Source organism: Mustela nigripes, chromosome 7, assembly GCF_022355385.1.
Source record: "Mustela nigripes isolate SB6536 chromosome 7, MUSNIG.SB6536, whole genome shotgun sequence".
NCBI lineage: Eukaryota > Metazoa > Chordata > Mammalia > Carnivora > Mustelidae > Mustela > Mustela nigripes.
In genome coordinates, this window is record NC_081563.1 from 65687344 (window position 1) to 65715127 (window position 27784).

At 46.4% G+C, this 27784-nt stretch overlaps 1 protein-coding gene and 1 pseudogene across 10 annotated transcripts in view; both read right to left on the bottom strand.

Moving 5' to 3' along the window:
- The window catches only part of CCDC85A (coiled-coil domain containing 85A), a 197276-nt gene extending 170449 nt beyond the window's left edge, over window positions 1–26827 (bottom strand). For 6 of the 10 annotated variants that reach the window (XM_059406038.1, XM_059406037.1, XM_059406042.1 and 3 more), the window contains exons 1-2: window positions 26458–26827; window positions 17873–18830 (exon numbers count right to left, since the gene is read on the bottom strand). In XM_059406038.1, the coding sequence (XP_059262021.1) occupies window positions 17873–18830; window positions 26458–26724 (1225 nt within the window). In that variant the 5' untranslated portion in view covers window positions 26725–26827. Of the gene's footprint in view, window positions 1–17868; window positions 18831–26457 lie in introns of all 10 variants that reach the window. The other 4 variants (XR_009405381.1, XR_009405382.1, XR_009405383.1 and 1 more) reach the window with 1 other exon arrangement.
- LOC132022367 (trithorax group protein osa-like) overlaps window positions 26801–27784 on the bottom strand; it is a 2842-nt pseudogene continuing 1858 nt past the window's right edge.

Here is a 27784-nt window from a genome sequence, read left to right on the forward strand (position 1 = left end):
TCCTAGGGCCAAGATGGTCTATTACACAGCAGGAGGACACTGAAGTCCCTCAAGGGAAATGTAGCCCCTGCTCTGTTCTCGCTGATGCTAACCTGAGAGTGAGCAAGGCCAGTGCCTGGAGATCCTCCCATTAGTTAAAAGAAGTCAGAAGCTTAGATTTGTAGGGGACTTTTTCAATTGCTAAAACACTAGGTGTTTTAGCAAAACATGATTAGGACTGGATTTAGTCCTTGGCCCACCAGCATGCGACTCTTCATGTAGTATATAGATTGTACATAGAGGCCAAGAGAGGCACCCTTGATGACAGCCACTTTCAAAGGGCACACAGGCAGTGGTTCAGACCACCTCACCATCACCCCTTGGCACCGGACCAGCTGTGGCTGCTGCTTTTCCTTGGGGAACACCAGGCAAGAGTCAGCTCTAGGAAAGGCCGAGCAATTCCCCAAAAATATTCCTAAAAAACACTCCTGGATTTTCTTTGGTTTTCAATCTCCAATGGATTAGGTCCTAGGTTAACACCTCAAGCCACGGTGAGGACAAAAAAAAACCAAGGACAAGTTTGGAAATCATAAATAGGAGCTCAAGGGGCACTCCTGAGATCCAAGACCCACAGAGCAGACCAGGAATTCAGGGGTAGGAACAAAGGTGAGCACGGAGAACACCACAGCAACTCAATAAAAAATAAATGTTTAAATAAATGGATGGACAAGGAACCATTTCAACAGATGACTTGTCTAACCTTCCCTTACACTGTGTTCTGGCACCTCCAAAAACACAAAGCCACAACCTAATCTAAGTTCACGTAATGTCTAAAAGTCGCTAAGTCCCTAAAATAGAAATGAGCAATTCTCCCAAGTTTCTGTACCTGTTGGGGACCAACCACTACAGGTAGTTCATTACAGTTCACTGTAAATTAAAACCTCTGCTCAAAATAAAAGTATTAAACAACATGAAAAGGCCATTCTTATTTACTTAGTAGGGAGTCTTGTATCCAAGCCAGCACTGAGTTTCCAAAGAAAGAAAAGAACAGACTCTTATTTGCATCTTTGTAATTTTTACAAAGTACCACCCAGACCTAAATTAATCTTGCAAGTGACTAGGGTTTTGTTTGTCTGTTTTAATTTTCTTTATAAGAAGAAAAGTAAAAAAGTCACATGAGACCAGGCAAGAATACTTACTTTCAAATAGGTTGCATTCAACAAATTAGCATTCTATTTACTTTCTGTGAAATCACTGTACCACAGCCATCTGCACGAGTGAGCTAGGATATAATTACCCTATCAGGACTGAATATTAAAGATGACTTGGAATATGAACTCAGATCACAAAGTCAAAACCACCACCGCTCTGTGAGCTGGTCAGGCGGCCTTCAGAGAAGGATGGCTCCAAAGGGCCAGACTCTGACACCGTGGCCTAAAGATCTTTCCCCTTCTTTTCTGCCTGCATTAGACCCCATGCTCAAGAAAGCCCTTAAAACAGGTGAAGAATACCAGCTATCTCCGGTCTGGATTATAAATGAGGAATTTTTGAGATTTGATATGGGGTACCAAAGGAATTCTGGTTTCTCCAGTATTTAGGAGTGGAGGCAAGACCATGAAGTGCCAAGAGTGGACACGCTGGAGACCAAGAGCCAAGGCTGCCGGCTGTCTGAATAAGGCTCCTTTCTCCTCCATATCCCTTCTGTCACACATTCTAGGCGAGGCTGGAAGAGAGCAATGTGGAAAGCCTGCTGGTCATCTCAAAGACTATAAAAAACACTGTGAAAGCTTCAGAGTCAAGCTGAGCTCAAGAACATTGCTTGACTTCACAGCAAGGACTTCACCATGAACCCAATAAATTCTAAAATTCTACGAATCAATCCAGGCTTGTCTTGATTTACATTAACCTAGGATTCCGGGAGCAGTGATAGCAGGGAAGGTAAAGGACCCAGTGTTGCTGTAATGTATCCCGCTGCTTCAAGACTCTCTGCGACAGTGAAGCTGTATCTTTGGTGATTTCAGGTATCTGTTGGTAAGAGATGAGGCATATGTTTGCGTGTACATGTGTGTGTAAAATGGACAGGAGATACCCAGGACCAAACTACATTTTATAGATAAAAGTAGCAATTTTATTTTTTCTGTGCTAATAAGATTTAGTATTTTGAATACTATTAAAAACTAGGTGTTGGGGCATGTGAGTGGTTCAGTCATTTAAATGTCCCACTCTTTTTTGTTGTCACTGTTAAGATTATTTGACAGAGAGAGGTCACAAGTAGGCAGAGAGACAGACAGAGAGATGGGGAAGTACACTCCCCACCGAGCAGAGAGTCCAATGCAGGGCTAGATCCCATGACCCCAAGTCCATGACCCAAGCTGAAGGCAAGGCTTAACCCACAGAGCCACCCAGGCGCCCCTAAGTATCCCACTCTTGATTTGGGCTCGGGGTCACAATCTCAGGGGCCTGGGATTGAGCTCCATGGTCGGGCTCCCTGCTCAGTGGGGAGTCAACTTGAGGGTTCTCTCTCTGCCCCTCCCCCAGCAACATTTGTGTGCATGCACACGTGCACATACTTTCTCTCTCAAATAAATCTTAACAACAACAAAAAAAAACTAGCTCTTAAATAAACCTTCCTATAAAGAACTCCTATAAGACAGGCAATTAAAGGATACTCAAACTTAACCTTTTCAAAAAAGAACCTCACTGAGGTCACGATAAAGATCACATTTACCTAATTAAGCTATTAAAATAGAAACCCTGCCCAGATATTTCCATAACAAAGGAAGGAAAAGGGAAGGTGCAATAGGAAACGACTAGGTGTTTGATGGCTTCAAGGATAAACATTGTTATACTTATCTAGCAAATTTTGTTACTTTCTTAAGGAAAAAAAAATAAAAATTATCAGCACCTGGGCACCTGGGTGGCTCAGTCATAGCTGAAGCATCTGCTTTCAGTTCAGGTCATGATCCCAGGGTCCTGGGATGGAGCCCCAGTTGGGCTCCCTGCTCTGTGGGAAGCCTGCTTCTCCCTCTGCCACTCCCCCTGGTTCTGTTCCCTCTCTCGGTGTGTCTGTCAAATAAATAAATAAAACTTAAAAAAAAAATTATCAGCACCTCAGCAGTTATAGGTAGAGGTCAGCAAAAGCTGGGTTCCCTTTACAGAATTTCTATTTTGTTTCCTCTCTAACCCCAGAAGGAACCACAAAACAAAAACACATGATAGAGACCAAGGAGGAGAACCTAAATGTCCATGATTTCGAAGATGTGCCAATTTGTCTACCACAGATAAAGAAAATCCCCATGCCTACAAGTTAAATTAAATCCCCATGCCTCCCCTTACAGATGTGACCAAGCACACACATTGGGTGATGAGAAGAATCCAGAAACGGTGTTGTGGGGACCATCTATACACTGGTCCAGAAATCTGGCTGGTGGGTCCAAATGTTCCCTTCTGGTGTCCTTGGGTTGGAACAAATATATTCCAATTTTATAAAGTCAAATCTGTTCAAGTAAAAGCTAAGTGTGAACAAAGCAGGTGACAGTAGGGTTGCCCCAGCTGAAGGGTGCCAGTGGTTGGGGTGAAAGGGGTGGCAGAGCCTGTCTATTCCCCCTCGGTCGCTTCAGCCTGCTCCCAAAGAGGCTCCACAGACCTACTAGCGCTTCAAAAATGATCTGAGACCTAGCATACAACACCACAGGCTAAAAATGAGGTCACAATACCAAAGTGGAAAAACATCAAAATGAATGAAATACAAAGGCTAGATTACGTTAATTTTCCTATCTCGATAAACCAAAGGGTCAACAGGCTTCCAGATCATTTTTCTCTCTTTATTGTTTTAACAGAATTAGTTTATTGATTTTTTATTTAGCGCTATCTTTCTGCCTTCCGGCAACTGGGCCATATTTTCCCCCAAATCTTATAACATCTTCATTACTGACTCAGAAAAGAGTGGTCAGAAGATGGATTTTCTTAACGGATAACACTCACTGTAAAACTCCTCCACTAAAAGGAAGTAGTAATTCAGCATAACCTTTAGTAGAAAAAGACAAAATAATGGAAGAGCTTTCTATGACAGCATAAATCTGCATATATAGAGCTTCGATCATCCTAAGACCGCTTAGCCCATGAACACTTAAGAAGAGAAATGAAAAACCATAAGAATTAAATGGAGTTATAAAATCCCACCAAGAGTTTAGATTTTTGTTTTTTTCAAGCTAAGAAACCAGCCTTCCAGGTCCACTTCATTTAATTACAACGTTTAGAGAATGAAGAACATGTGACGTTTCTCCCCATTTGGACAGAATCCTGCCAGTAGAAGGACCCACGCGCAAGCAACATTTAATACTCTGTCTATCCCCTATTTACTTCCTAAAAACTATCTGCCACATTCTAACAACGACACCAGCACAGATCTGCTCATATCTTCATCATCTCTTCAACACTGTTTGCTCAATTTTATCTCTCCAGACAACCCCCTCCCCCGCCGCCCTGACTCCTGCCACCTCATGCCCACTTGGCCAGATTCAAGATCTCCCTAGGACTCAAGCTCACAACTACCCTCCGGAGGAGGCCAGCGCTGGCATGGCAGCCCACAAACCATCTCCCAGACCCACAAAGGCCCATGGCGCCAAGAGTTCATTCTATTTGGTTCTTAGTCTTATACCTTCACGGTCACTTCCAGCCTTCCTTTACGGACATGTTGGAATCCCTAGCATGAAGGGGCGGTGAGTCACTTTCCTGCTCTACCTCACTCATTATCCCCATGCTGCACCCACATGAAACACACATTAGCTGCTGAACCAATGTGCATGCTCTCCCCCACCACCTCCCATCTACACACGCAACAGTGCAGAACTATACAAAGTGAGTAAGTCATGAATGGAATTTGGCATTCTACTGCCACACACACTCACAAGTCTTCCATCAACTCACGCTTTCCCTGTCATTTATGTTTGTTTTACTATGTTGTTTATCACAGGACACACTCTGATTAGCCTTTAATTTGCTGTAATAAATCTCTATTATCCCTGGCATTGCTTATTTCTTGTAGCTGCCTGATGAGTCAAGGCAGTGATTTACAATGAAATTGCTGTAGATTTTTGCCCTTCCCCACACTTAACATTACCCTCCCAATTTCATTCGAAAGCCTGACTCCAAACTCATTCAAATACCAGCTATAAAGTAAAAGGATTAAAATGAAGGAGAAAATGTCTTTATTCTGTCCAAAGGTTTCAGAGAAAGACTGCTGAAATCCAGTTAAATGGGACATAACCTCATGTGAACAGCCTGGTGTCATGGACTGGTCACCGGTTTACTCTCTTGGAAACTCTAGTTGACAGCCATACTCTTCCACCTGGGGCAGAGATAGCAAAGAAACTTGAGAAAAATCCAGTCTACTGTAGAGTAGAAAATGAAATCCCTCATCCTGACTTTCCAGAGCACTATTCCACTAAGCAGCGAGAGAAAACATCTAAGAACCCAACAGAAGGCACGTGATTCACACACAGCCATTCCCCCCTGGAGACCCTCCTTAGCAGGAGAAACCAGAGATCAGGGGACTTTAGAACTGTACAAAGACCTAGTCACCTCTACGATAGCCTCTTTAGCTCCTTGTTCACCAACAAGTTGTTCAGACTCCTCAGGGTGGCCACTTCAAAGGGGATGGGTCCGTTTTGACATTGCTAGAACTTCTGCAACTCTGACAAGGGCCCTACAAGGCACAATGAACGGTGCTGAGAGCACATTAGCTCAATGGTCCTCATGCTGTGCCATACACAGTGAAGTTTCCTCTTGAGCAAAGATGCCCTCTTGGATACCATCCTCACTGCTCTCGGTTAGGAGCCCAGCCGCAGCAGCACAACCACTGGAGGAAGACGGGGGGGGGGGGGGGGAGCAGACAGAGAAGGGAACCCCCAATCTAAGCTGACCAGCCCCGCAGACTGATGGATCCTCTTTCTTCCTGTCCTGGGGAGAAAGGAGGCAAGAATCCGGTAGTAATACCTGGATTGTGATTTGGGGCTTCCACTGGGTCACACAGACCATGCATCAGTGAAACTCCATTAACTCTGAGAATTCTGTTTATCTATATAATCTGGGTGAAACTGGATTTCCTGCAATAGCAAGGATAAAAATAAAGTTCCTAAATGTACTGGATACTGGAAATGTACCTGGTGTTGCACTGTTAAATCTGAACTCTGGGCTACGCATTATTCCAAAAAAATTTTCAAGGGAGATGCAGCAATACAATGTTGCCAGCTGTTTCCTTTGGGAGAAAGACTGTCCTTTAGTAAACAAATTTTTCTCCTGCTTTAAATGTCCAAATGATCTTCTAGGAGATAATGGTGTTAGATGAGGATTATTATTTTAGAATCCCCTCCTTAAAAAAGTAAAAAGTTGGCAATTCCAAGTTTATTTTTAGGTCTTATGTATCTGGAAAATTTAAATTCTGGGACTATGAACTTACAAGTTCTCTATCGGGAGCCCCTCACTTGAGGGAGAAATTATTTTTTGCCTACAGAAGTTGGTGGTGGACTAAAGGTCACATAGCAAAAAAGTAGCAAAGTCAATTCTATATATCCAAATCAACAGCTAGGCAATTGATGCCTTTATTTAATTTTTAATTTATACTGAATTTGTGGGGACTTCAACAATCCAGGGAACGCCATGTGAACAACTTTGAGGTCATTTTCTCTATGGGTGTACTTATGTAACTGACTCTCTTCCAAATTTTTTTTTTTAATTTTAATTCTTTTGAGGATAGTTGACACACGATGTTAACATTAGTTTCAGGGGTACAACATAGAACATAGCAACTCAACTTCTCCATACGTCATGCTTTGCTCCCCCAGAGCATGGCTGTCACTGTAGAGCAATACTATTCCAACCCCACTGCCTGTACTCCCTCTGCTGTACTTTTTGGTCCCGGGACTTATTCATTCCCTAACTGGAAGACTCTATCCCTCACCCCTCTACATCCATTTGGCCCATCCTTCCATCCCCCCTTCCCTCTGGCAACCACCAGTTTGTTCTAACTATAATTCTGGTTTTTGTAGATTCATTTGTTTTGTTTCAGATTCCACATATGAAGGATCTATTTGTCTATCTAACTTACTTCATTTCCATACATTTTCCACAGTGGCGGCACCAATTTACATCCCCACCAACAGTGCACGAGGCTTCTTTCCTCACATCCTTGCCAACACTTGCTAGTTCTTGTTTTGATACGAGCCATTCTAACAGGTGTGAGGGGACATCTCACTGTGGTTTTGATTCGAAGTTGCCCCATGAGTGAGGCGGAACATTCTTTCAGGTGTCTTGATGCCTTTTAAGGTTAGCGCGTTGCACTCTAACTCCATGAGAGACTTTATTTTTAAGGATTTGTAGACACATTTTAGAAGACCGGTCATTTCTACTCACACTTAAAACAGAATTTGGCTAAAGAAGGTTTATAAAGTCCTTTCACTGCTGTAAAGCTTTTATGCCATACACCAATTTAAGGATCAACATTCACCAATTTAAGGATGGCTACCTACATATTACTTTAATATGTGGGTGAAATCCAATAGATACTTACAAATAGAAAAATAACCAAATTAGCTTTGTGAATAGGTGTGATAGTACAGCTTAGCTCTCTTTTTAAAATGAATGCTTCTTGTATAAACAGCTATAGACTCTGGTGAGAAAAAGGTTTCAATCAAAGACAGATTTATGTACTAGACCAGCCAACCCCAAAGTGGGCCATTTTGAGAATGCGCCAGGTCAAGCCAGAGATTAAGGGTGATAACCTCGTGGCACAGAGCAGTATGGCAAGAAGGACTGAAGTACTAGTCTTCAGTGTAAGTGTTCAAGGGACACTATAGAAATAAAACATTTTCAAGCCCGCTCTTCAGCAGATTTTGAAAAGCTTGATGGTGCTAAACGGTTTCTCGTGAACATCATGATGCTGCGGGAGCTGTTCATGGCAAACCACCTGGATATTGTTGATTTCTACACCCCTAAGTGATCCTAATGCTAAATGCACTCTCTTTCAAAGTAGCCTCACATGTCAAACATACAGATAAATTCAGCCAGTTCCCCCCATTGCTCCATGACCAGGGCAATTTTGGTTAGTCCCTGGAATAAGCCCTGTCCAGCAACATTTAAGACAGGTGCCTGTTAAGGACATGTGCTACCAAAACAGACCCTTTGAATCTTCATGGTCTTGACCCTCACACCACCTTTGTCTGCTAGCTCCTGCTCTTTCTTACCCTAAACTGACCCTTAGCTCACTTTCCTGAGAGCAGCATTTCATCCATCATCTGCAGATAAGACTATTAACTTGCCTTGCAAGGTCTTCTTACTCTGTTTAGGTGAGCTGGCACTTGCTATCTACAGAAAGAGAAGAGATGCTGAATTAATGAGCATAGTTAATTTGAATTCTCAAGAGTGGTTCAGCAGACCAGGCTCCTTCGAACAGGAATCTGCAACTCAAGATATTCTGACCTTTTAAAGGCTATCAAAAGTGTAACATAAGTGTACACTACTTCTGCCTATAGTAGCATAAATCAGAGTAACTGGCTTAATTAGTTTTGTTTGCAGCAAGCTGAGTTATTAAAAAACACAACTCCTTGAGAGCAGTTGGTGTTGCCATCTGGCCCACCCCCTTGCTCCTGGTCTCTCTCCCTTCTGCTCTTTGCAGTCCAGAAGCTGACACTTCTCCAGACACATAGTGTCTTGGCTGTGAATGCAAGTGGATGTGTGAAGACAGGAATAAGGTCAGTCCATCTTCCCAAGAATATTTATCTGGAAGGGATATGGCCTTAAAGTGAGGAAGAGTCCATGTGGGAGGAAAAAGGGCAGTAAGGGGCTAGCCTGAGGCTAGGACCTGACTACTCCTACTAAGACCACCTTTCAGGAGCTGTCCATGGAGCTGTGAACCCTGTACCCCATCTGGCCTAATCAGAAGTTCCCATTGCAGGGCTCTGGTTTTCAGGAATTTCCAACAGCATGGGAGGAAGAATGGTTCTCTAGTCCCTTTAGGATCTTTACTATTAACACTACCCCTACTTGAAGTCTATAAGATTAAAGGTCTTCCTTATAAAATGAATTCTGTGCCCTGTGAGTTAGCTTCATTTTAGCCTTCTGCTAACTGGCAACTGGCTTTGGAGAATTCATTGAACTTCTCTTAGAAGTCAATTTTCTCCTACAAAAATGGGAAAGTTGAACCAAATAAAATACAGAGTACTTTACAGATTTAAATTCTAGGATTCTGACTTCCTGAGCTAAATACAACCACACCGTCCCAATTTCTTTCTATTTGTCAGCATGAAGATATCCATTCTCAATCAAAAACATACACATGTGTATGTATGTGTGCGTACATTTGCATGTAAACATTCATTTACATGCAAATTCATCTCCTAGTTTTTTTTTTGTTTTTTTTTTACTGGCAGCACACACCACACCCCCACATACAATTCATGCTTCTCATCATTTATGAACCAACTAGCAATTATGGGCATTCAGGGAGCTGTAGCCATACACAATCCAAACGAGGGATTTCTTCTAAAAGCGAAAAGACCCTCTAACAATTAGAAGGAAGGAGATGCCTGGGTGGCTCAGTCGATTAAGCATCTGCTTCCGGATCAGACCATGATCCCAGGGTCCCGGGATGGGAGCCCCACATGGTACCTCACATTGGGCTCCCTGCTCAGCAGGGAGCCTTCTTCTCCCTCTGCCCCTCTGAGGTGCTCATGCTCACCCTCTCACATGCTCTCTCAATAAATAAATAAATAAATAAATAGTTTACTGCAATAATAATCACACTGGACTAGAAAAGTCGTCTCACTGAGGAAGCATCAGAGACTTGGAGTTTGTGGCCAAAAGTTAACCAAAATGTTCTATCCCTCAACTGTATTAGCCAGCAAAACTAGTGCTATAAATATCTTGTTCACAAGATTTTTTAAAGATTTTATTTATTTGACAGAGAGAGAGAGAGAAACAGTGAGAGAGGGAACACAAGCAGGGGGAGTGGGAGAGGGAGAAGCAGGATTCCGGCCAAGCAGGGAACCCGATATGGGGGTCATCCCAAGACGCTGGGATCGTGACCTGAGCCAAAGGCAAGATGCTCTAACTCCTGAGCCACCCAGGAGCCTCTATCTGCAGGGTTTTAGAATGTAAAGATTCACCACTTTCTTTTATGTACCTGAAAGTGAAAGTGAAGGGGTATAAAAATAGTCATCCAAGAGTGCAAGTCAATCCATTTAATGTTCTATTAAATATGCATACTAGAATACAAACTACAGTGTGGGTATGGGCATGAGTACAAAAAACTGAAATAGTCTGTGAGAATCACCAGACCCAATGCTTCTCCCTAATATATCCTGTCTTACAGAAAGGCCTACATAAGAATCTGAAGGAAAAAACCTGAAGTTTTCCCTTACCTGGTAATTAAACCAATGCCTAGTTCCAATCCATGTCCAAGGCCACATCCCAAGACCTTCCATCATTTCCATTAGGATTCAGGTACAGAAGCGCTATACTATCCCTCTTTGTTAGGCAAGAACCGTAAATGACCACCCAGCCATGTGTGAATAACCCAGTTCCTGTCTTTTATGTTATGGACACAAACCAGTATTGCCTTCCTAAGAGTGATAATGTAACTTGCGATTTCTCTGCCACTTTCTCCAACACCTCTGCCTCTCTCCTCTTAAGGATGCCCGATCTCAGAAAGAGAAGCCACTTTTTCTATCGGAAACTCAGGAACAGCACTCTCAAGATGAGGCCGTTTATGTCAGGGGCAGCAGTAAGCAGAACCTCATTTTTCTGCAGACTAGAGACTTCTATAACAGAGCTGAGATGTCATGCCTGTATTCTCAAGTGTCCCCAGGTCTACTCTTGCTACTGAATCTCACATTTCCTAGAACTCTTGAAAATCTGCTCTTGTCACAACATGAAATAGTCTTAATTTCTTATTCAGAACGTAAAATATTCTTCATTTCCTAGAATCAAATTCAAGATCATTTTTCAAATGAACACTATTTTCCCCATAAACATTATGGACTAAGATAGTATTAAGGGAAACTTGGTTGTGCCCAAGTACCCAAAAAGCAAACACTTGTGAGTTCTTATATTACAGAAACAGCAGTTATCTCAAATATAATCAAGACCCAGAAAATAAGCCAAGAGGAGCCCTAAAAAGCCAAAGTACTTAATGATGCAGGACCCATAGACCATGCACTATAGCTCATGCATTTTACAGCCAGAAGGAGAATTTAAGGTTCTTCACTCCAATTTAAAAAACAATTCTAATCAACGTGGTTATCCACTTTCCCAAAGTATGACCAGCCAGCACAAAGAACAGAATTTAGAAACAGCAATGAGAAAGAAAGTTAAAGTCAGGCCTGCTGAGGGCAGCAGGGAATACTGCCGTGGGCAGGCGGGTGCTTGAAGTGACCGGAAGTCTATTATTTGAAAGTAAACACAGAGCAAGAAAAGAATAGCCATGTGGGGCTCTCTGATGTAAGGACTCATGGTTCTCTCCAACATAAGACTGTAAGGCCTGTAAGCATCAGAAGTGGCTAAAGTTCATGAAGTTTGAGAGCCTAAAGTCATAAGTTTGTCTGGAAAATTTACTCCATCAAGTAAACACTGGCCAATGGGATTACACAAGTAAAACTTATTATTTTTAAAACTTTGGCAAAGTTTATCTTCACGTTCTTTTTTCTGAGCAGTGGATCTTGACTAAGTCCCTACACCGATGCTTCCAGAATAATCTATCGTCACTATGAGTGAATGCGTAGAGCCTTCTATCAGACTCCTGTGTTTGTACTCCTGTGATGCTTCTGAAAAGGTAGCCAATACTCACCATAACTTTGCACGTTTTCCTGCTTGGCTTTAAATTACTTCCGTTAAGAAAGTAAATGAATCACTAATTTAATGATTATTTTTTTTCTGTTAGATCTTCTGGCAATGAACCAAAAATACAAACATTTAGTTGACTTCAACGGGGTCTAAAGAACATGACTGCCATCAGCTAGAAGGGGTTCGGGACTTCATAGCAACAACTGGCTTCCCCGAGTGGATGGAGGCTGGAGGCCAGATGCAGCTGACACTTGTTTGACTAAACAGAATCCAACTGAATGTTTGCCATTGTTCAGGTACAGTTTTATTTACAGAAATATACACACACACACATATATAGATTATAGATACAGATGCTCTCCTTTGCCAAAAAGAAAATGGTCTCCTAGATTTAAAGAATTTTCAGAGCTTTATTATTGTCGGTGGAGTTGAAAACCTTAAATTCTCCCAGAAAAATACCTAAGTCGTCTAGGTTTTCCAATGGTAGCTCACTTCTTAGATATTTAGCAATTTCTTAAACTATATGTCCAGGGCAGCAGGGAATACTAAGCTTTCTGTGTCATTAAACCAACACGTATTGTCATGAAAAATGCACTATGCTTCGCACACACAGATATAGTATGATAATTGAGTCTATTTTTCAGAACTTCTTAAACTGATGTCCCATCAAAGTGTGTATAAGGCTACCAAATTACCATACTGAAGCTTAAAGATCAAAAAACGTCATCTTCTCCTTTAACCACTTAAACGTCTGTTCACCCAAGAAAAACCAACACTCTAGGGTCCTCAATTTAAATCAGTTCTGGTATTCTGTAACCGTTGAAATTTTCCTCCCCAGAGACATTTAATTTCTATTGTCCAAATTCATTCATAAATGATGTTCTGACTTTTTCTAAGCAAAATAAAAGATTTATGAGAGCAATTACTCATGCTATAGTGCCCCACTACTTAATTTACTGACAACCTTGCTTCAGAGAATTCCTGCTGGGCTCTTCCACACACGGGTTATCCTCCCCCTCGTCGACAAGGTCATTTTGTGTTATCAGCGGTTTTTGTTCACTCATTAATAACCTCAACAGAGAATAAGAAGAAATCTGAAAACTCGGAGTAAAACTTATAAACTGGGCGATGTGACACGTAATATCTTTGGTGGGAAATACTCATTAGCATTGCAGGCATCACACAATCTACACGCACCATTGGCACTCACTAGAAATGGGTTGGAAATTCATGTGCTTCCCTTTTGGTCTGGATGGGAAGGCTTTAAAAATTAGTTCTGAACTACACATATGCCAGTGTTTCCCCAAGTTAACCTAAAAATCCCATCCACCCAAAACTCAAATTTTCAACCCATACCCCAAAGGTGTTATCTGAGAACCTTGGGCTGGAGATAAGGAATGAAGTTTCACAGTACCTGCTGGGGTCAGTCCCTTTCAGGCACGGAATTCGACAAGAGAAGGAAAAAAACTTTCTTTTTCCCAAGAAACTTGAATTCCTCACCACGTAAGGCACGTCAACCCATCTTATACAACACGCACTCACGTAAGGCAATGGCTTTCACCTGGTCTGGTCATGAGACTCATCTGGTCATGAGAATCATCTGAGGAGCTCTTTTGCAACACGCTCAGGGCCAATTCAATACGCGTCTGCCTGTGGGGCCCAAGCTCTGGTGATTATGCAAAGCCCCCACAGTGATTTTAATCTGCAGTCAGGTTGAAAAACATTGCTCTCTCTGAGGCAGTGGTTTTGAATCAGGGACAATCTTTCCCATTCCCTAACCCGTGGAACCATGTCTGGAGACAGCTTTATTCGCCATAACTGGGGCTTGCTCGTGGGGAGAGCCCCATGTGCTGCCAAACCTCTTCACATGCAGAGGGCAACCTATTATAACAAAGAATTATCTGGTCCCAATGTAAGTGATGCCACTGTTAAGAAACACTGCTCTAGAGAAAGAACTGGGGGGAGAAACAGCTTGCTCTGTCTCTAGAGATACCCTCACAAAAGGAAGGAAGGAAGCACTAAGAAGCTTTCAGGAGGGAGCTGGACACTGATGAACCCTGTCTGTTTCCTCATGGGGGCTCTCACTGGCTAGGGTGATGATGAAGGAGAGTGTGAAGCTACTGGTCACTAGAACATGCTCTAGTTCTGAAAAGTAAACGACACCCACCAAGATAGCTAAGCAATTTTTTTGAATGGATGATAAAAAAGAGAGTAACGTTTCTTCTCGCCATCCCTTCTCAGTTGCTGATAATCAGCAATATGTGCCCCTAGAATTAAAATAAAGCTACTTTGGGGGCACCTGGGTGGCTCAGTGGTTTAAGCCTCTGTCTTCGGCTCAGGTCATGATTCTCAGGGTCTTGGGATGGAGCCCCGCATTAGGCTCTCCACTCAACGGAAGCCTACTTCCTCCTTTCTCTCCGCCTGCCTCTCTGCCGATTTCTGATTTCTCTCTGTCAAATAAATAAATAAACTCTTTTAAAAAAAATACTTTAAAAAAATAAAGCTACTTTTATGACCTTTTCAACCGGATTCATAATGCCCCATGGGTGAACCACTTGTATGGGCTTCTGCTCACCAGAATCATGTTTGCCCGGAAGGACAACAACAAACAGCTGTTGCTGGAAGGACCTGAGCTCTCCGCATTGCCCACGACCTGAGCTAAGGAGCTCCCTGTTAGGGCAGATCTGCCAGCTGATATCTGGAAGCGAAACGCTTTGGTTTCTCTGTGGAAAGGAACACTTTCAACTAAGAAAGTTTGAGCCAACCTTGGAATCCAATGGGATCAGGTAAGCGAATCCCCCATTCTCAAGGGGACTCTCTATTTAGGTACATGTCTGGATAATAGCGGCTATTCAACTACTTCATTTACAAATCTGGTGCACAGCAAGTGACTTGAATGAACAGACAAATGCCTTAATGCCTAGATGAAAGTGTTGAATCTACCTCCTCGTCGCACACGGAATTCTCTGCAAACTGAAAAACAGCTGAATCATAACTTCTAAAAAAGCAAATGCACTCAAGAGCATGTTATTCAGCTTGAAGGGTTTTTTTCTGTTTCGCCTTGGATTTTGCTGTTTTTCAGTCAGCTGCTAATTTAAACATGGCTATACAGTCTTAGCTTTTTTTTAAGAAAGGAAAAATATCCCCAAATTCACCCTTGTAACCAGTTGGAAATTAAGCTGTTTTAACCAAAGGAAACTCTTGGATACCCAGTTCTTCAACTGCCTCCTGCACGGAGTTTGTAGCAGATGTAAAGATGTCCAAGGCACAGTCAACTAAAACAGTGATTGTTTTCACTAATGTTCCCTTGCTGTGTGTATGTGTGTCTTTTTGGAGGGAATGTTACAAGACCGTATTCTGCCAATATGTGTTTCTTTTCAGTTTCATTCTGCCACAATGCAGACACACTTCGACCAGCTTTCCCTATTTTTTCCCTTCACTCAAAAATCTCCAAGTGTTCATCTAAAAACACTCATTATCTCACACAAACTATAGATTATGACTGTACATGACTCAGCAGATCTACAATTTGGGATTTATCTTGGTATCAGTTCCTACTTGTTTCTAGGCTAGGCCAATGATTCAACCAGAGTGTGGGGGGGATTGAAAATATGACAAGTCGTGTCTTACCATCCATATCAAAAATTAATTTGTAGGGTCGCCTGGGTGGCTCAGTGGATTAAGCCTCTGCCTTCGGCTCAGGTCATGATCTCAGGGTCCTGGGATCGAGCCCCGCATCGGGCTTTCTGCTCAGCGGGAAGCCTGCTTCCCCCTCCCTCTCTGCCTACTTGTGATCTCTCTCTCTGTGTCAAATAAATAAAATCTTTAAAAAAGAAAATTAATTTGTAATGGTGGGATACATACAGGCCCAAATTTATAGGCTGATGATCCATAAACACCTCATTGTGCCCCTTCATTTTCTAATTAATTATTGAAATAAAAATGCAATGCCTATGCACTAGAAATATACTTTGGTAAGGATAGCAACTGCCAGAAGATTTGTCACTTATGAGAAAATCTGCCGTAAACGTAAGAATTAAATACAGTGTTAAAAAAAAAAAAAAGCATCTAAATACAGTGTCATTCTAAAGAATGTATCTCTGCCACACCAAACTTTTAACTAAATAAAATGGCTAAATTTTAAAAATCATTTGCCAGATCACAAAGTCTATCTGCAATCAGGCAACAATAAGCCATGATGTAATGTCATCCTCATCTAGAAATATACCTTACTTCATGCAAGGTGTTTCTTAAAATTGCACTTGAAATCTTTTCATGTTCTTTAAAGCAGGTCTTGATTAAACTAGAGGAGTTCTTTACTTAAAATAGCACTTTGGGAAAGAAAAAAATTGTTTTATAATGAACTACCTGGGCCCTAAGTAAGTTTTTTTTGTTGTTGTTGTTCCAGAGACCAGGTTTCCCTTAAACAGTGTACATATGTATTTCTCATGCTCATTAAAAAGTAATGGAGAAATGGAAAAGTCATTAACTTGAACTTTCCCGTTAACTCATTGCTCCCTGAAGAACATGATTCATGGCTAGTGGCTCACCTCATCCATGGCAATGCGACTAAAATATCTTTTTAAATGACATTCACCTCCTGTGAGAAGTGCACAACCGCCACTGCCCACCGCAATCAGGGCAGCTTCTGAGCCAGTCCTTGAAGGAGGGAGGGAGGGCGTAGCTAACATAGCAAAACCCCCAATCAGCCAGCCAGGAGGCCTCTGCACCCAGGTCACTTGGCTTCTCCCACCTTCTGCTTTCCAGCCCAACCCTGAAAGCTGCAGCATCCCGTCTTCCCCATCTTTCCAATTCCATCTGCCCATAAAAGAGCATTGGCTGCATTAGAAGCCAAGCTTCAGGAGTCAATTTTCAGCACTAGGAGAAAAGGATTAGGATGAAATGGGCTCCAACAGGTAAATCCCCAGGTATAGTATTGAAAATGTACCCCTTCCCGTTACTCACTGCTCACATTGGCCACCCCCCACCACTGCTCAGAGCTGACTGTGCATGGACTACGTAGCAGCTTTCAAATAAAGCAGAAAACCTCAGGTATCTTGGATGAAAAAACCCCGCAGTTTATAAAAACAAACCTTTTAGTTCCAACTCAACCTTAAGTAACATGAAAGGCTTGGGAGGGGGTTTTGTTTGCTGGTCTTAAGAAATTATTTCTTTTCCCCCTTTCTGGAGTTCAAAGTGATTTTAGAACCAAGACACAGGAAAGTAAACCCCTTCTGAAAGGTTTAGGGTCTGGTTTAGGGCCGTGTCACCAAATGCAGTGGAGATTACACTTTGGAAACCAAAGGAGCGTCCAAATTCATCTGTACATTTTCAAGAGGAACATTTAAACATTTGGGAGGCTATCTCTCAGTGTAAAAACATGCTGTTCAAAGTATGCTTCAGGGAATCTGGGAGAGGGTGGTGGGTTTTGCAAGAGTGTGGAAAGAAACCATTTGATATGTTTCTCCTACAAAGGGAAGTGCCCCAACACACAGATAAAATCCTTGAGGTAAGGTAAGGCATAGCTACAGGCATTCAGGCAATGGGGCATCGAGCTTGCTGAGGGATACCATATTTCTTTTCCAATGTTCTTCATAATAAAATTCATTTCTTTACGCACTAAGCTGTTAAATGGATTCAAAAAACCTCTGGGTCAACCACTGGATGAGAACCCCTGTAGGAAACGACACACACTAGGAAAATAGCCCAGTTGAAGACCGGAAAGCCTTAGCTTGGTTCTCTTTTTCTCTTCAATCTCTACACATCTCACTCTGACCACTCAGAGTCCCTTGGAATTGTCGTTCCTCTCCTTCCCCTAACTCCTCACCCACCGTCTTCGCCAGGCTTACTCGGCTGAGAACAGTACAATCCAAAACAAATCGAGGGAAGGAAACACTCGGAGCCTCGAGCCTCGGAAGCACCTGTTACCTCCCCTCCCCAGCCACCCCTCCAACCAGCGCCTTCACTCCTAACGTGTCTGGAATGCCCTTCATGGCTCATAACTCTCTAATGAGTCGCCCCAGCCAAAGCGGTTCCCCAGCACGTACTGACCCACCGTTCATGCCACTGTAGACACTCCGGTGATGGGGGGACACGTCCTCCTGCGCCTGTCTTCGGAGAGTACCCTCCCTGCTGCCTCCGCCGCTGCCTCCGCCTCCTCCGCCCACGTGTTTGTGATCGGGGCTCCCCCCAAAATGTTGTTTGAGGTGCTCAGGGCTGGTGCCCCTGGCTCTGGGTAGATGCTCCAGGCTCCCGCCGAGGGCGTGTTTCTGCAGATGCTCGGGGCTCCCTCCGCTGTGCCTCGCGTGCTCCGGGCTGCCCCCGGGCCTGTGCTTCTGAAAGTGTTCCGGGCTCCCGCTCAGCACGTGCTTGGGCAGCGTTTCGGGGCTGCTCCCGGGGTGCGGGGGCCTTTGCTGCTCAGGGCTGCCCTTGCACAGGGGTTTGTGGTGCTCGGGACTGGGTCCTTTGAGTGCTTTGGGGTGATCCGGGGTTCCGGCGGCTCGGGGTTTCTGCAGATGCTCGGGGCTGGTGCTGCGGTGCTTGGCGCGCTCGGGGCTGCCCTCGCCCCGAGGCTTCTGCAGGTGCTCCGGGCTGCCGCTGCTGGCGTGGTGCTTGTGGTGGTCCGGGCTGTCGGTGCTGCCTGTGCTGGAGGTGCTGCTGCCGTCGCCCACGTCCCGCACGTAGGGCGCCGTGGAGGCGGTGAGCTGGCACAGGCTGGCCTGGCTGTCGATGGAGCAGCGGCTGCCCGCGCAGCCGGCGCCCTTCTCCTCGTCGAGCAGCACGCAGAGCTCCTTGAGCTCCATATTCTCCTTCACCACCTCCTCCTGCTTCACCTCCAGCTCCTTCAGCTTCTGCAGGTATAAGGCCACTTCCTTGTGCATCACCCCAGCCGTGTAGCGGCCCAGTCTCTGCCACTCCCGGGACACCCTCTTGCCTTTCTGCCGGTCATCATCCAGGAAACAGCAGAGGTCCCTCAGCTCCTGGTTGTCCTCCTGGAGTTTCTGGTTGATATCCTGAAAAGAGAGAGACAGCCATTCAAGGGCGGTACCCAGGTGAGGTGAGGCGGCCTCAGGCCCAGACCTCCTGGGAGGGAGACAGGAATTGGTGAATGCTCTGTGATGTGAGGGGCAGAGGTGAGAAGCTGAGAGGCTGCTGATGAGTGTCATAAAAATCACAATAATGGGTCTGGGTTATGCTCCCCACCCAGGGCTTGTATTATCTCATCAGATTTTCACAAACCACTTGGGAAGTGATGATTATCATGGTTCTTTTCTTTTCTTCCTTAAAGATTTTTATTTATTTATTTGACAGACAGATGACAAGTAGGCAGAGAGGCAGGCAGAGAGAGAGAGGAGGAAGCAGGCTCCCCGCTGAGCAGAGAGCCCGATGCAGGGTTCGATTCCAGGACCCTGAGACCATGACCTGAGCCGAAGGCAGAGGCTTTAACCCACTGAGCCACCCAGGGGCCCCATATCATGGGGCAAAGAAGAGGAGACTGGGGACGCCTGGGTGGCTCAGTGGATTAAAGCCTCTGCCTTGGGCTCAGGTCATGATCCCAGGGTATTGGGATCGAGTCCCACATCGGGCTCTCTGCTCTGCAGGGAGCCCGCTTCCTCCCCTCTCTCTCTGCCTGCCTCTCTGCCTACTTGTGATCTCTGTCTGTCAAATAAACAAATAAAATAGTTTTTTAAAAATAAAAATTAAAAAAAATAAAGAGGAGGAGACTGGACCTCTCACAAAGCTTCACTTGCCCAAGGCCAATATCCAGGGAGTAGCCACGTAATTTGCAAGAAGACCCTAAAACCAAGGACCCCCTCTCCTGCCCCACCCTCTTCCTGGAAGAAAATGGCTGCTCAGCAGCTGAGAAATGCTTAAAAGCTCTGAGGTAGCCGGCCTTCCATCAGCACAAATGCAGCACTGCCCAGTGTTCAGCTCCTGACACGGGACCAATAGCCTGGCTCCCACAGGGGACCAGCACAGCTGGCCTCCAGCAGCGTTTCTGTCCCGCACATCTGAGCCCTACTGGCGTACCCTCTGCTCATGTCCCAGGCATCCCACATGAAACACGAGTACCACCAAGCTTTTGTGAGATTTTCTTTTCTTTTTTAAAAAATATTTTATTTATGTATTTGAGAGAGAGCACAAGCAGAGGGACAGGGAGAAGCAGGCTCCCTGCTGAGCAAGGAGCCCCCGGGGGGACTCAATCCCAGAACCCTGGAATCATCACGACCTGAGCCAAAGGCAGCCGCTTAACCGACTGAGCCACCCAGGTGGCCCTCTTGTGGGATTTTCAAAGTCCCCTCCCCAAACTGCCCCTCTCAGCAAACACCACTTCCACTCAACCTGCTGCTCTTCCTAGGAGCCTGTGCTGGTGCCTGACTGCTTCTCCCTCACCTTTTACTCCTGAACTAAACAGCTCTTCTGAGCCCTACACTTCTGAAATTTAACTCATCTTGTCACCCCCATGCTTAGCATGCTAAAAACCACCGCACTTCCCTGCGAATAAAATGCAGAATCCTTCAAGTCTCCCAAGACCCCAGTCCTCTTAACCCAGCCTATTTCTCCTGCATGAATCGTGGTCTGCTCACTCATTCACAAGGACTTAGTAAGCAGCTAGTATGCACCAGGTACCAGTCCAGGTGCTAAGAATGTATCAGTGGACACCGCAGCCACCTTGACATCCTATGGCTTTCATTCTGGTGGGAAAAACTGACATGGCATGTTGTGAAAGTGCTGGGAAGAAAACTGAAGCAGGCTAAAAAATACTATTTTTTAAGAGAAGGCACCTCACTGAGCAAACATGTGATGGAAGAGGATTGCAGGCAGAGAGAAGGGCAAGGATTTGCCCTGAGACAAACATGGCTGACGTTGCTGTGAGGCCAGTATGCCTGAAGCACGGTGAGCACAGAGAGCAGAACTAGGAGAGGAGGTGGGAGAGAGGAGACCCAGGAGCTTGGGTGTTGGGGCTGGGTAATGCTGAGCCTTGGCAGCCACGGGAAGGACTCTGGATTGGTGGTGAGCTGAGGATAGAGAAGTGACTCAAGAGGTTCATTTTATAAAGAATCACCATCGTTCTGTGTGGAAAACAGACCAGAGGAGGGGGCGGTGGAGAGAAGAAAGGGAGACAAGATAAGGTAGAAGCCAGGAGAGATCAGTTAAGAGTCCACCAGGCTGGTCCAGGTAGAGGGAGAGGATGGTGGCTTACACAGATGGCAGCAGTGGAGAAGGGGGGACCCCTCCCTTGACCCCCAATTGAGCCCCACCAACACTGGCCTGGTTGCAGGGCCCAAGGAATAAGCCTTCCCCTCCTTCACTTGGAATGTGTTCCCCTAACCTTCTGTACAACCTAAAGGCCTCACTTCATAAATCACTTCCCTAGAAGCCATCTCTGACCACTACCGCCTATCTAAAGAAGTTGCCTTATACACTTCTACCATAACCCCCTTTGACTTTCCCTCTGTGGCACTCATTTCAATCACATATGGTTGAATGTGGCTATGAGAACTCACCAGACCCTGGTCCCGAGAATGGAAACCCCATCTATTCTCTCCACCTGTGTGCCCAGAACAGAGCACCCCCACTGTAGACACCTGAACCAAGGAACTTTGAAAACACATTGTGAGATCCCCCTTTATTCTCTAGTCACACATCGAGTAAAGGGATCGTTTCTTGAAGCACCTTGGTGCTTTCTTCTGCTTTCCAAAGCCAGAAAAGCTCTGGTCTTGTGACTCTGTCATCCAACACAGAACTAGAGGCACTTAGAGGAGACCTGAACGCGGTAAACTCAGATTCATTCTAACCCTTTGTCTGACACTGGTGAGAAAATACACTCTAAAACATCTGTCACCCAGGGGCGCCTGGGTGGCTCAGTGGGTTAAAGCCTCTGCCTTCGACTCAGGTCATGATTCCAGGGTCTCTGGATCGGGCTCTCTGCTCAGCAGGGAGCCTGCTTCCTCCTCTCTCTCTGCCTGCCTCTCTGCCTACTTGTGATCTCTCTCTGTCAAATAAATAAATAAAATCTTTAAAAAAAAAAAAAAATCTGTCACCCACACCCAGCACCCCCTGACGGTCTTGGGGCCTAAGATGAGAGTCACCCTGATGAAGAAGAGGATTTGTGCAGTGTGGTTTTAACTCCATTTCTAACTCTTGGCATCCTGACTGTCGGCTTCCTTGTTTCTGATGCCCTTTTCTTCTCATTATCACTCTCTGACTTCAGGTCTGGCCATTTCCAAACACCTCCCACGTAGCCTCCCCTGCCTTTGTCTGCTGCTTCCTCTATCTTTCCTCATCCACCCAAGCCAAGTTCTCTGGGGCCAGACTGATCCTCAAAATCACTCCATCAATGTTCTCTCTCCTGCATCAATCCCATCTTCTCCCCGTTACCAGGAAGATGAATAAACCCTTTGGCCAAGCCAGAAAGGCTTTCTCCTGAGCTCCCTCTTTGTCAGCTACTTATGCTGCTTGCTTGTATCCCAGCTTCCCAACTAGAAAAAACTGTCCTCTTCCCTACACGAACTTACCTAAGAGGAGAAATTCCTCGAGAAGTCTCCCCTAGCCCTGGAACAGCTTCTGGCCCATGGTGGCAACAGCCACAAATGAATGAATGAAGTAACTTTCCCACTTACTGCTTAATGCCTCTAAGGTACAGTAGCTGGACGACTCATTGGACATCATTTTTTTTTCCTTTTCCAATGTAGATATCCCAGCTTCTGGGGCCAGACTCCATTTTAAAGTCATCCTTTGGGTAGCTGACGCGCCTGGCATGGCGCCTTGTGTACAGTAAATAATATGTGTTTATGGACTCACCAATGTTTTAAAAACCCTAGGCCTGTGGCCAAAACAGGATATAGCTCTGGCTACTGAGGATTTCTTACTATTGTCTCAGTACGCCCCTGCAAGGTTGGAGTATATGTCATAAGCAAGTAAAGGATCTGTTGACATTGATGCTTTTGGGGAAATCAGAAGCTGTGGAGACTGAGACAATAAAACTTAAAAAAAAAAAAAAATTAATCTTTCTCAGCTTCAAAAATTATTCGACATTTAGTTTAATCCTGCCATTTCATAGAAAGTTCAAGTCATATTCTTCTCCATCTCAATGAACTTCCATCTGAAAATACTTCCTTTCGACTATCCCACAGCTATTCCTGACTTCTCCAGAACTGGGAAATACACTGGGGCTTTGTGGAGTTAATGACTTTCCAAATGGAGGGAAGCATATACTTCCCAGAATTCTGGCTGGGATAAAGGGGGTAACAGCCTACTTAGCTTTCTTTATCACCACGCCTTCTTCTAAGAGCAAATAATATTCTTGGGGATACAATTCTGGGCTATTTCCTTTCTCTTCTGTGGAAAAGCTAAGCAACTGATTTGATAATCACCTTCTAAGCCAGCTTCTTCAAATCTGCCACATTAAGATTTGGGCTTTCTTTTTCAGAACACAAAGTGTCCTTTGAACATTGACACTGGCTACCAGATGTTATCCATCTGTCTAAAGTGGACATTTAAAAGATTCAACCCACCTCATGGCCTACCACTCAAAATTTCATAAGTAAGACTCCCAAGTACTCTCTCTGTGGTTAAAGAATTGTTCTAGTTAGTAATTTTTCTTCATTGCAGGGAGCAGGAATCCATGTGTTGGGGAGCAGAGAGGAACATTAATGTTATGCATAACCAATCTCCAAAGCCGGTTCCCCCAAATCTGCCCCCATCCCCTGAAACCCCAGGTCAGAGCAACCTGAGCATTGGTTCAGCAGCGCACAGACATGGTTCTCAGAATCCAACTCCTTATAAGATCAGAACCAGAATCCCCTTTTCCACCCTTGCAGGATCACACATTCTAACCAGAGAATGTCAGCTACCTGAAAGAAAAGAAAGTCAGCCCATTTTAAGCACTGTATATCTGTGTGACCTTGAGAAAGCTATTAACCTCAAATGTATCATGTAATCCTCATCAAACCTCTTCTGGAATTAGCATCCCCATTTAGCAGATGAGAACACTGAGGCTAGGAGAGGTTAACAGACTGCCCATGCTGCTCAAATTGTCAGACTCTAAATCCTTTACCTCTCCGCTGCCCCACACTGCTCTACCTCTGAAATATTTAAACACCAGACAAGTCAGCCAGGGCTTGGACCCAGTCAGAGGCCCTTCAAGGGAAAGACCTAGTGCTCCCATCTCCCCATCTCTACAGCCGCAGTACCTAGTAGCCTTGAAAATATTCATTACAATTTCAAAAGCAGATCACAGAAAGGAACGTAAAAAAGAGAAATGCTGTGGCCTTCATAACCCTAACTTTAAAAATATTGTGGCCTTCATAACTCTAACTTTAAGGCCCTCAAGTGGGAGACCCACACCATCAGAGCCAAAAATAAAATAAAAAATCCTTCCCTCTAGGTAAGCCAAAATAAGTTGAGTGCACATATAATTTACTCCAGTCAACCACATTAGTGCATCACGAGAGTGTCCAGGGATGTTCTGAGCTAAGATGATGGATAGAAGGGATAGAAGCCTCAGCCAGGCTTCACCACAGCCCCTCAGGGGTGGCCCAGAGGCCTTGGGGGCTATGATGTTGTACCTGGCCAAGGATGATGGAAAGGAGTAGAGGCCGCATCAAAAAGTATCCAGCCCCACCTTTCTGAACTTGATAACGAGGTGGACAGGAAAGTCTTTTTAAGCCAAGTCATGAATCTAGACCAGGAGACTCTCCTACTTGGGGTGAAACTGCCCTTCGCTGGCCTAATAGGTACTTCTCTAAATGAAGCTACCAGAAAGAAGACCAGCCTCCCCCACCACTCACACAGACGCAGACACAAACATACACATACACACACACACATACACTAAGACAATCCACACAACCCATTTCTGAACTATTGTATTGATGTTCCATACTATTAAAATCCTTAGGAAATTGATTAATTACTTAATTAAAAACTCTTCCAAGCTACATTATAGTTCAAACCATGGAATTGGAGGGTTATGAACTATACTTTTGCCCAGCTTTGCCTAAAAATCCCCATCATGGAGGCGCACACCTATACATTTACAAGCCCTCTCCTGATGACAATGTCTACCACTGTCTTGCAGTCAAGTCCAGAATTAAAGCTTCTCCTATGTTATCCTAATGTCTTGTTGCAAACCCCTAGGAGATGGTATTTATCATTTGCATTTTATTGATGAATAAAATGAGGTTCTGATAAATTAATTACCCAAGCTCACCCTCCTGGCAAATGAGGATTCTAGATGCAAACCCACTTCTGAGATGATCTTCTCACTATACTAGCCTGTCTGTAATTCCCCAAGAGTGTGGTACTTAATAAGAAATACTCGAGTAATGAATTAAACCAAAGAAGAGTGGAAGCCTTGGGATTTTTCTGACTGTGGAATCTTTCTAACTGCACCCACTCTAGGAACTAGAGGACAGTGAGTTGGAGCTCTGGGGAAGGCCATCTCCACCTGCACTGGACCCAGCACCCAGGTGAGCCTCTGGCCTTCTGTCCCTCCGCGCCTCTCTGCCCCAGAATCCCAGAGCAGGAGCACTGAAGCAATTAAGAAAGTGTCTACAGCCCTAGTGGGGTGAGAGTGGAAGGGGACAAGAACAGACTGTGCCTGCAGGAATTTGCTCCCTGATGTCCCCGCAGTGTTTTCGTTTGTGTCTGGCTTCCTATAAACAAAAGCAGAACAATGAGAGGAAGGAATACCAGCAAGCACCCGCGCAAGCGGTGAGGAGAGGAAGTTTGCGGCGTGCGTTGGCAGGGCGGATCCCGGCCCCCCGTCTCCTACAGCCCCGCGGGCGGGCACACTGCTCCCACACTCAAAGCTCTCCAAGGAGAAAATAAGTTGGTGGGGTTTGGGTCTTCTTTTCTTTCTTTAATATTTTTTTTTTTTCCTAATAGCAAAGAGGGAAGGCTGGTTCCAAAACCAAAGCGTCAAAGCCGACAGCTGGGGTAGTACCTTTCAAATCCCTTCGCCCCCCTCAAGGCTGGATGGAATTATAATCAAACCGGGGCTGAAGGGGGGCAAGGGGGCCAAGGAGCCCCAGATGACACCATCTGAATAGGAGCGATGGAAAGCGCAGGAGCAGGTAAAAAATGTGAAGGCAGAGCTTTAGGTCCTCTGCACTGGGTGACATACGTCAGCTCCGAAGGTGGCGCCCGCGACTTCTCCCTGGGCACCCCGCCAGCCCTTCTCCCCAGCATTGGCGCCCTTTCCTCATCCGCCGGAGCAGTCGCGGCTCCAGAGCACCTGTATCCCTAACCCCCAAGGACAAAGATGCCCTGGACTCATTCCCTCGCTCACCCCTTCCCCTGCCTGTGCCCCGGCTCCCCAAACCACTGGTTTTCCAGGAAAATAAAGGTTCTGCATGCCCATCACCTCCCTCCCTACTTTCCAGCATCCTCGGCGCCCGCTCCTCCGGCCACAGAAGACCCTGAATGAGAGGTCCACACTGGCTCGCCCCAAACAAGGAAGAAGAGACCAATCGCTTCCAAAGTTCGAAAAAAAAGTTTCCAAAGGGCTGGGGAAGGGGAGCAGGGGGTGGTGACCGGGAGAGTGGGGAGGATCACCTGTTGACGAGGGGAGGGAAAGTTTGCCTGGCCCCACCTCCCCGGGGCGCCCCGCTCCCCGCCCGGCCCCGCGCTCACCTTGAGCCCGCGGATCTCGCCCAGGTGCAGCTGCAGGCGGCGGTTCACCTCGCGGATGAGGTTGCTGTGGTCCAGCATCGCGCTCACCTTCTCGGCCTCGGCGCGCCGCAGGCTGCGGATCAGCTCCTCCTTGCTCCACTGCAGCAGCTCCTCGTCCGACACTTTGGACAGGTCCTCCACCGCGGCGGCGGCGGACGGGCCGGCAGAAGCCGAGGGACAACTTTCCGCAGCCGCCGCCGCTGCCGGACCTCCGGCCGCCTTAGACATGGTATCCGCGCGGTGGCAGGTGCGAGTGGGTGGAAGAGGCAAAGCGACTCCCGAAGGCGCGGGCGCGGCTGGGCCGCCTCCGCCCACACCCCTATGCGCTCCAGCGAGTCAGCTGCACCGCCCGGCGGCCGCTGGGTTGGGGCGGCAAGGGTCGCGCTGGGCGGCCATCCTACCTCGCCATCCCCGCGCGCGCGCCCGCGCAGCCCCAGGGCCGGGCAGTTACCCGCGCGCTGTTGCCGAGGCGCGTCCCAACTCGGCGCGAGTCCATGGTGAGGGGCGCCGGGGAGCGGGCGCCGCCGCGGGAAAACCTCGGGGAGCGGCGGGGGCGCCCGGGGGCCGCGCCCCGGTTCCCCTGCCCTCTCCTCCGCTCCGATGCAAGACCGTCGCCCCCCACACTCTCGCACACACGCGCGCACTCTCCTCCCCCTCGCCCAGCTGCAGCCCCGGCTTCACTGCATTCCTAGTCGAGCTAGGGCGCGCCGGGCGCCACGGCGCCTCCGGGATTGCTCGAGCGACGCCGCCGCCGCCGCTGCCCGAGCGCTCGGCGCGGCCCGCCTGCTGCGCTCCTCCCGCCGCCTTCGCTACGCCCGCCGCCGCTCCTAGGCTGCTCGGGGAAAGCCTGCGATTTGCAGCCGAGCCGAGCCGCGCCGAGGAGGGGTGGAGGGTGGAGGGGTAAAGGCTGGACCCGCAGGAGGAGGAGCCTGCAACGGGGGCCGTCCGCGGCCGCCCGCACCTCCCGCGCGGACCGGACGCAACTGCAGCTAGATCGCCTCCCGGACTCCCGAGGCGCGCTCCCCGCTATCCCGCCGGGGAAGGTCGGGGGCGCGGCTCCTCCAGCGCCGCGGCGCGGGTGGGGCGGGATGCGGGAGAAGCGTGAGAAGCCAAGCGGCCCGGCTCTCGCAGGCTCGCGCGCGCCACCATGTGGCGGAAGGAGCTCCTTCCTCCGCCCCCTGCGCGCGGGGTTTGTGACCCTGCGGGGAAACAACGCACGACCAAAATGAGAGACACTTGGTATATGCAGTGATTGGAGGTCAGGGAAGATAGACTAGACATATTAGAT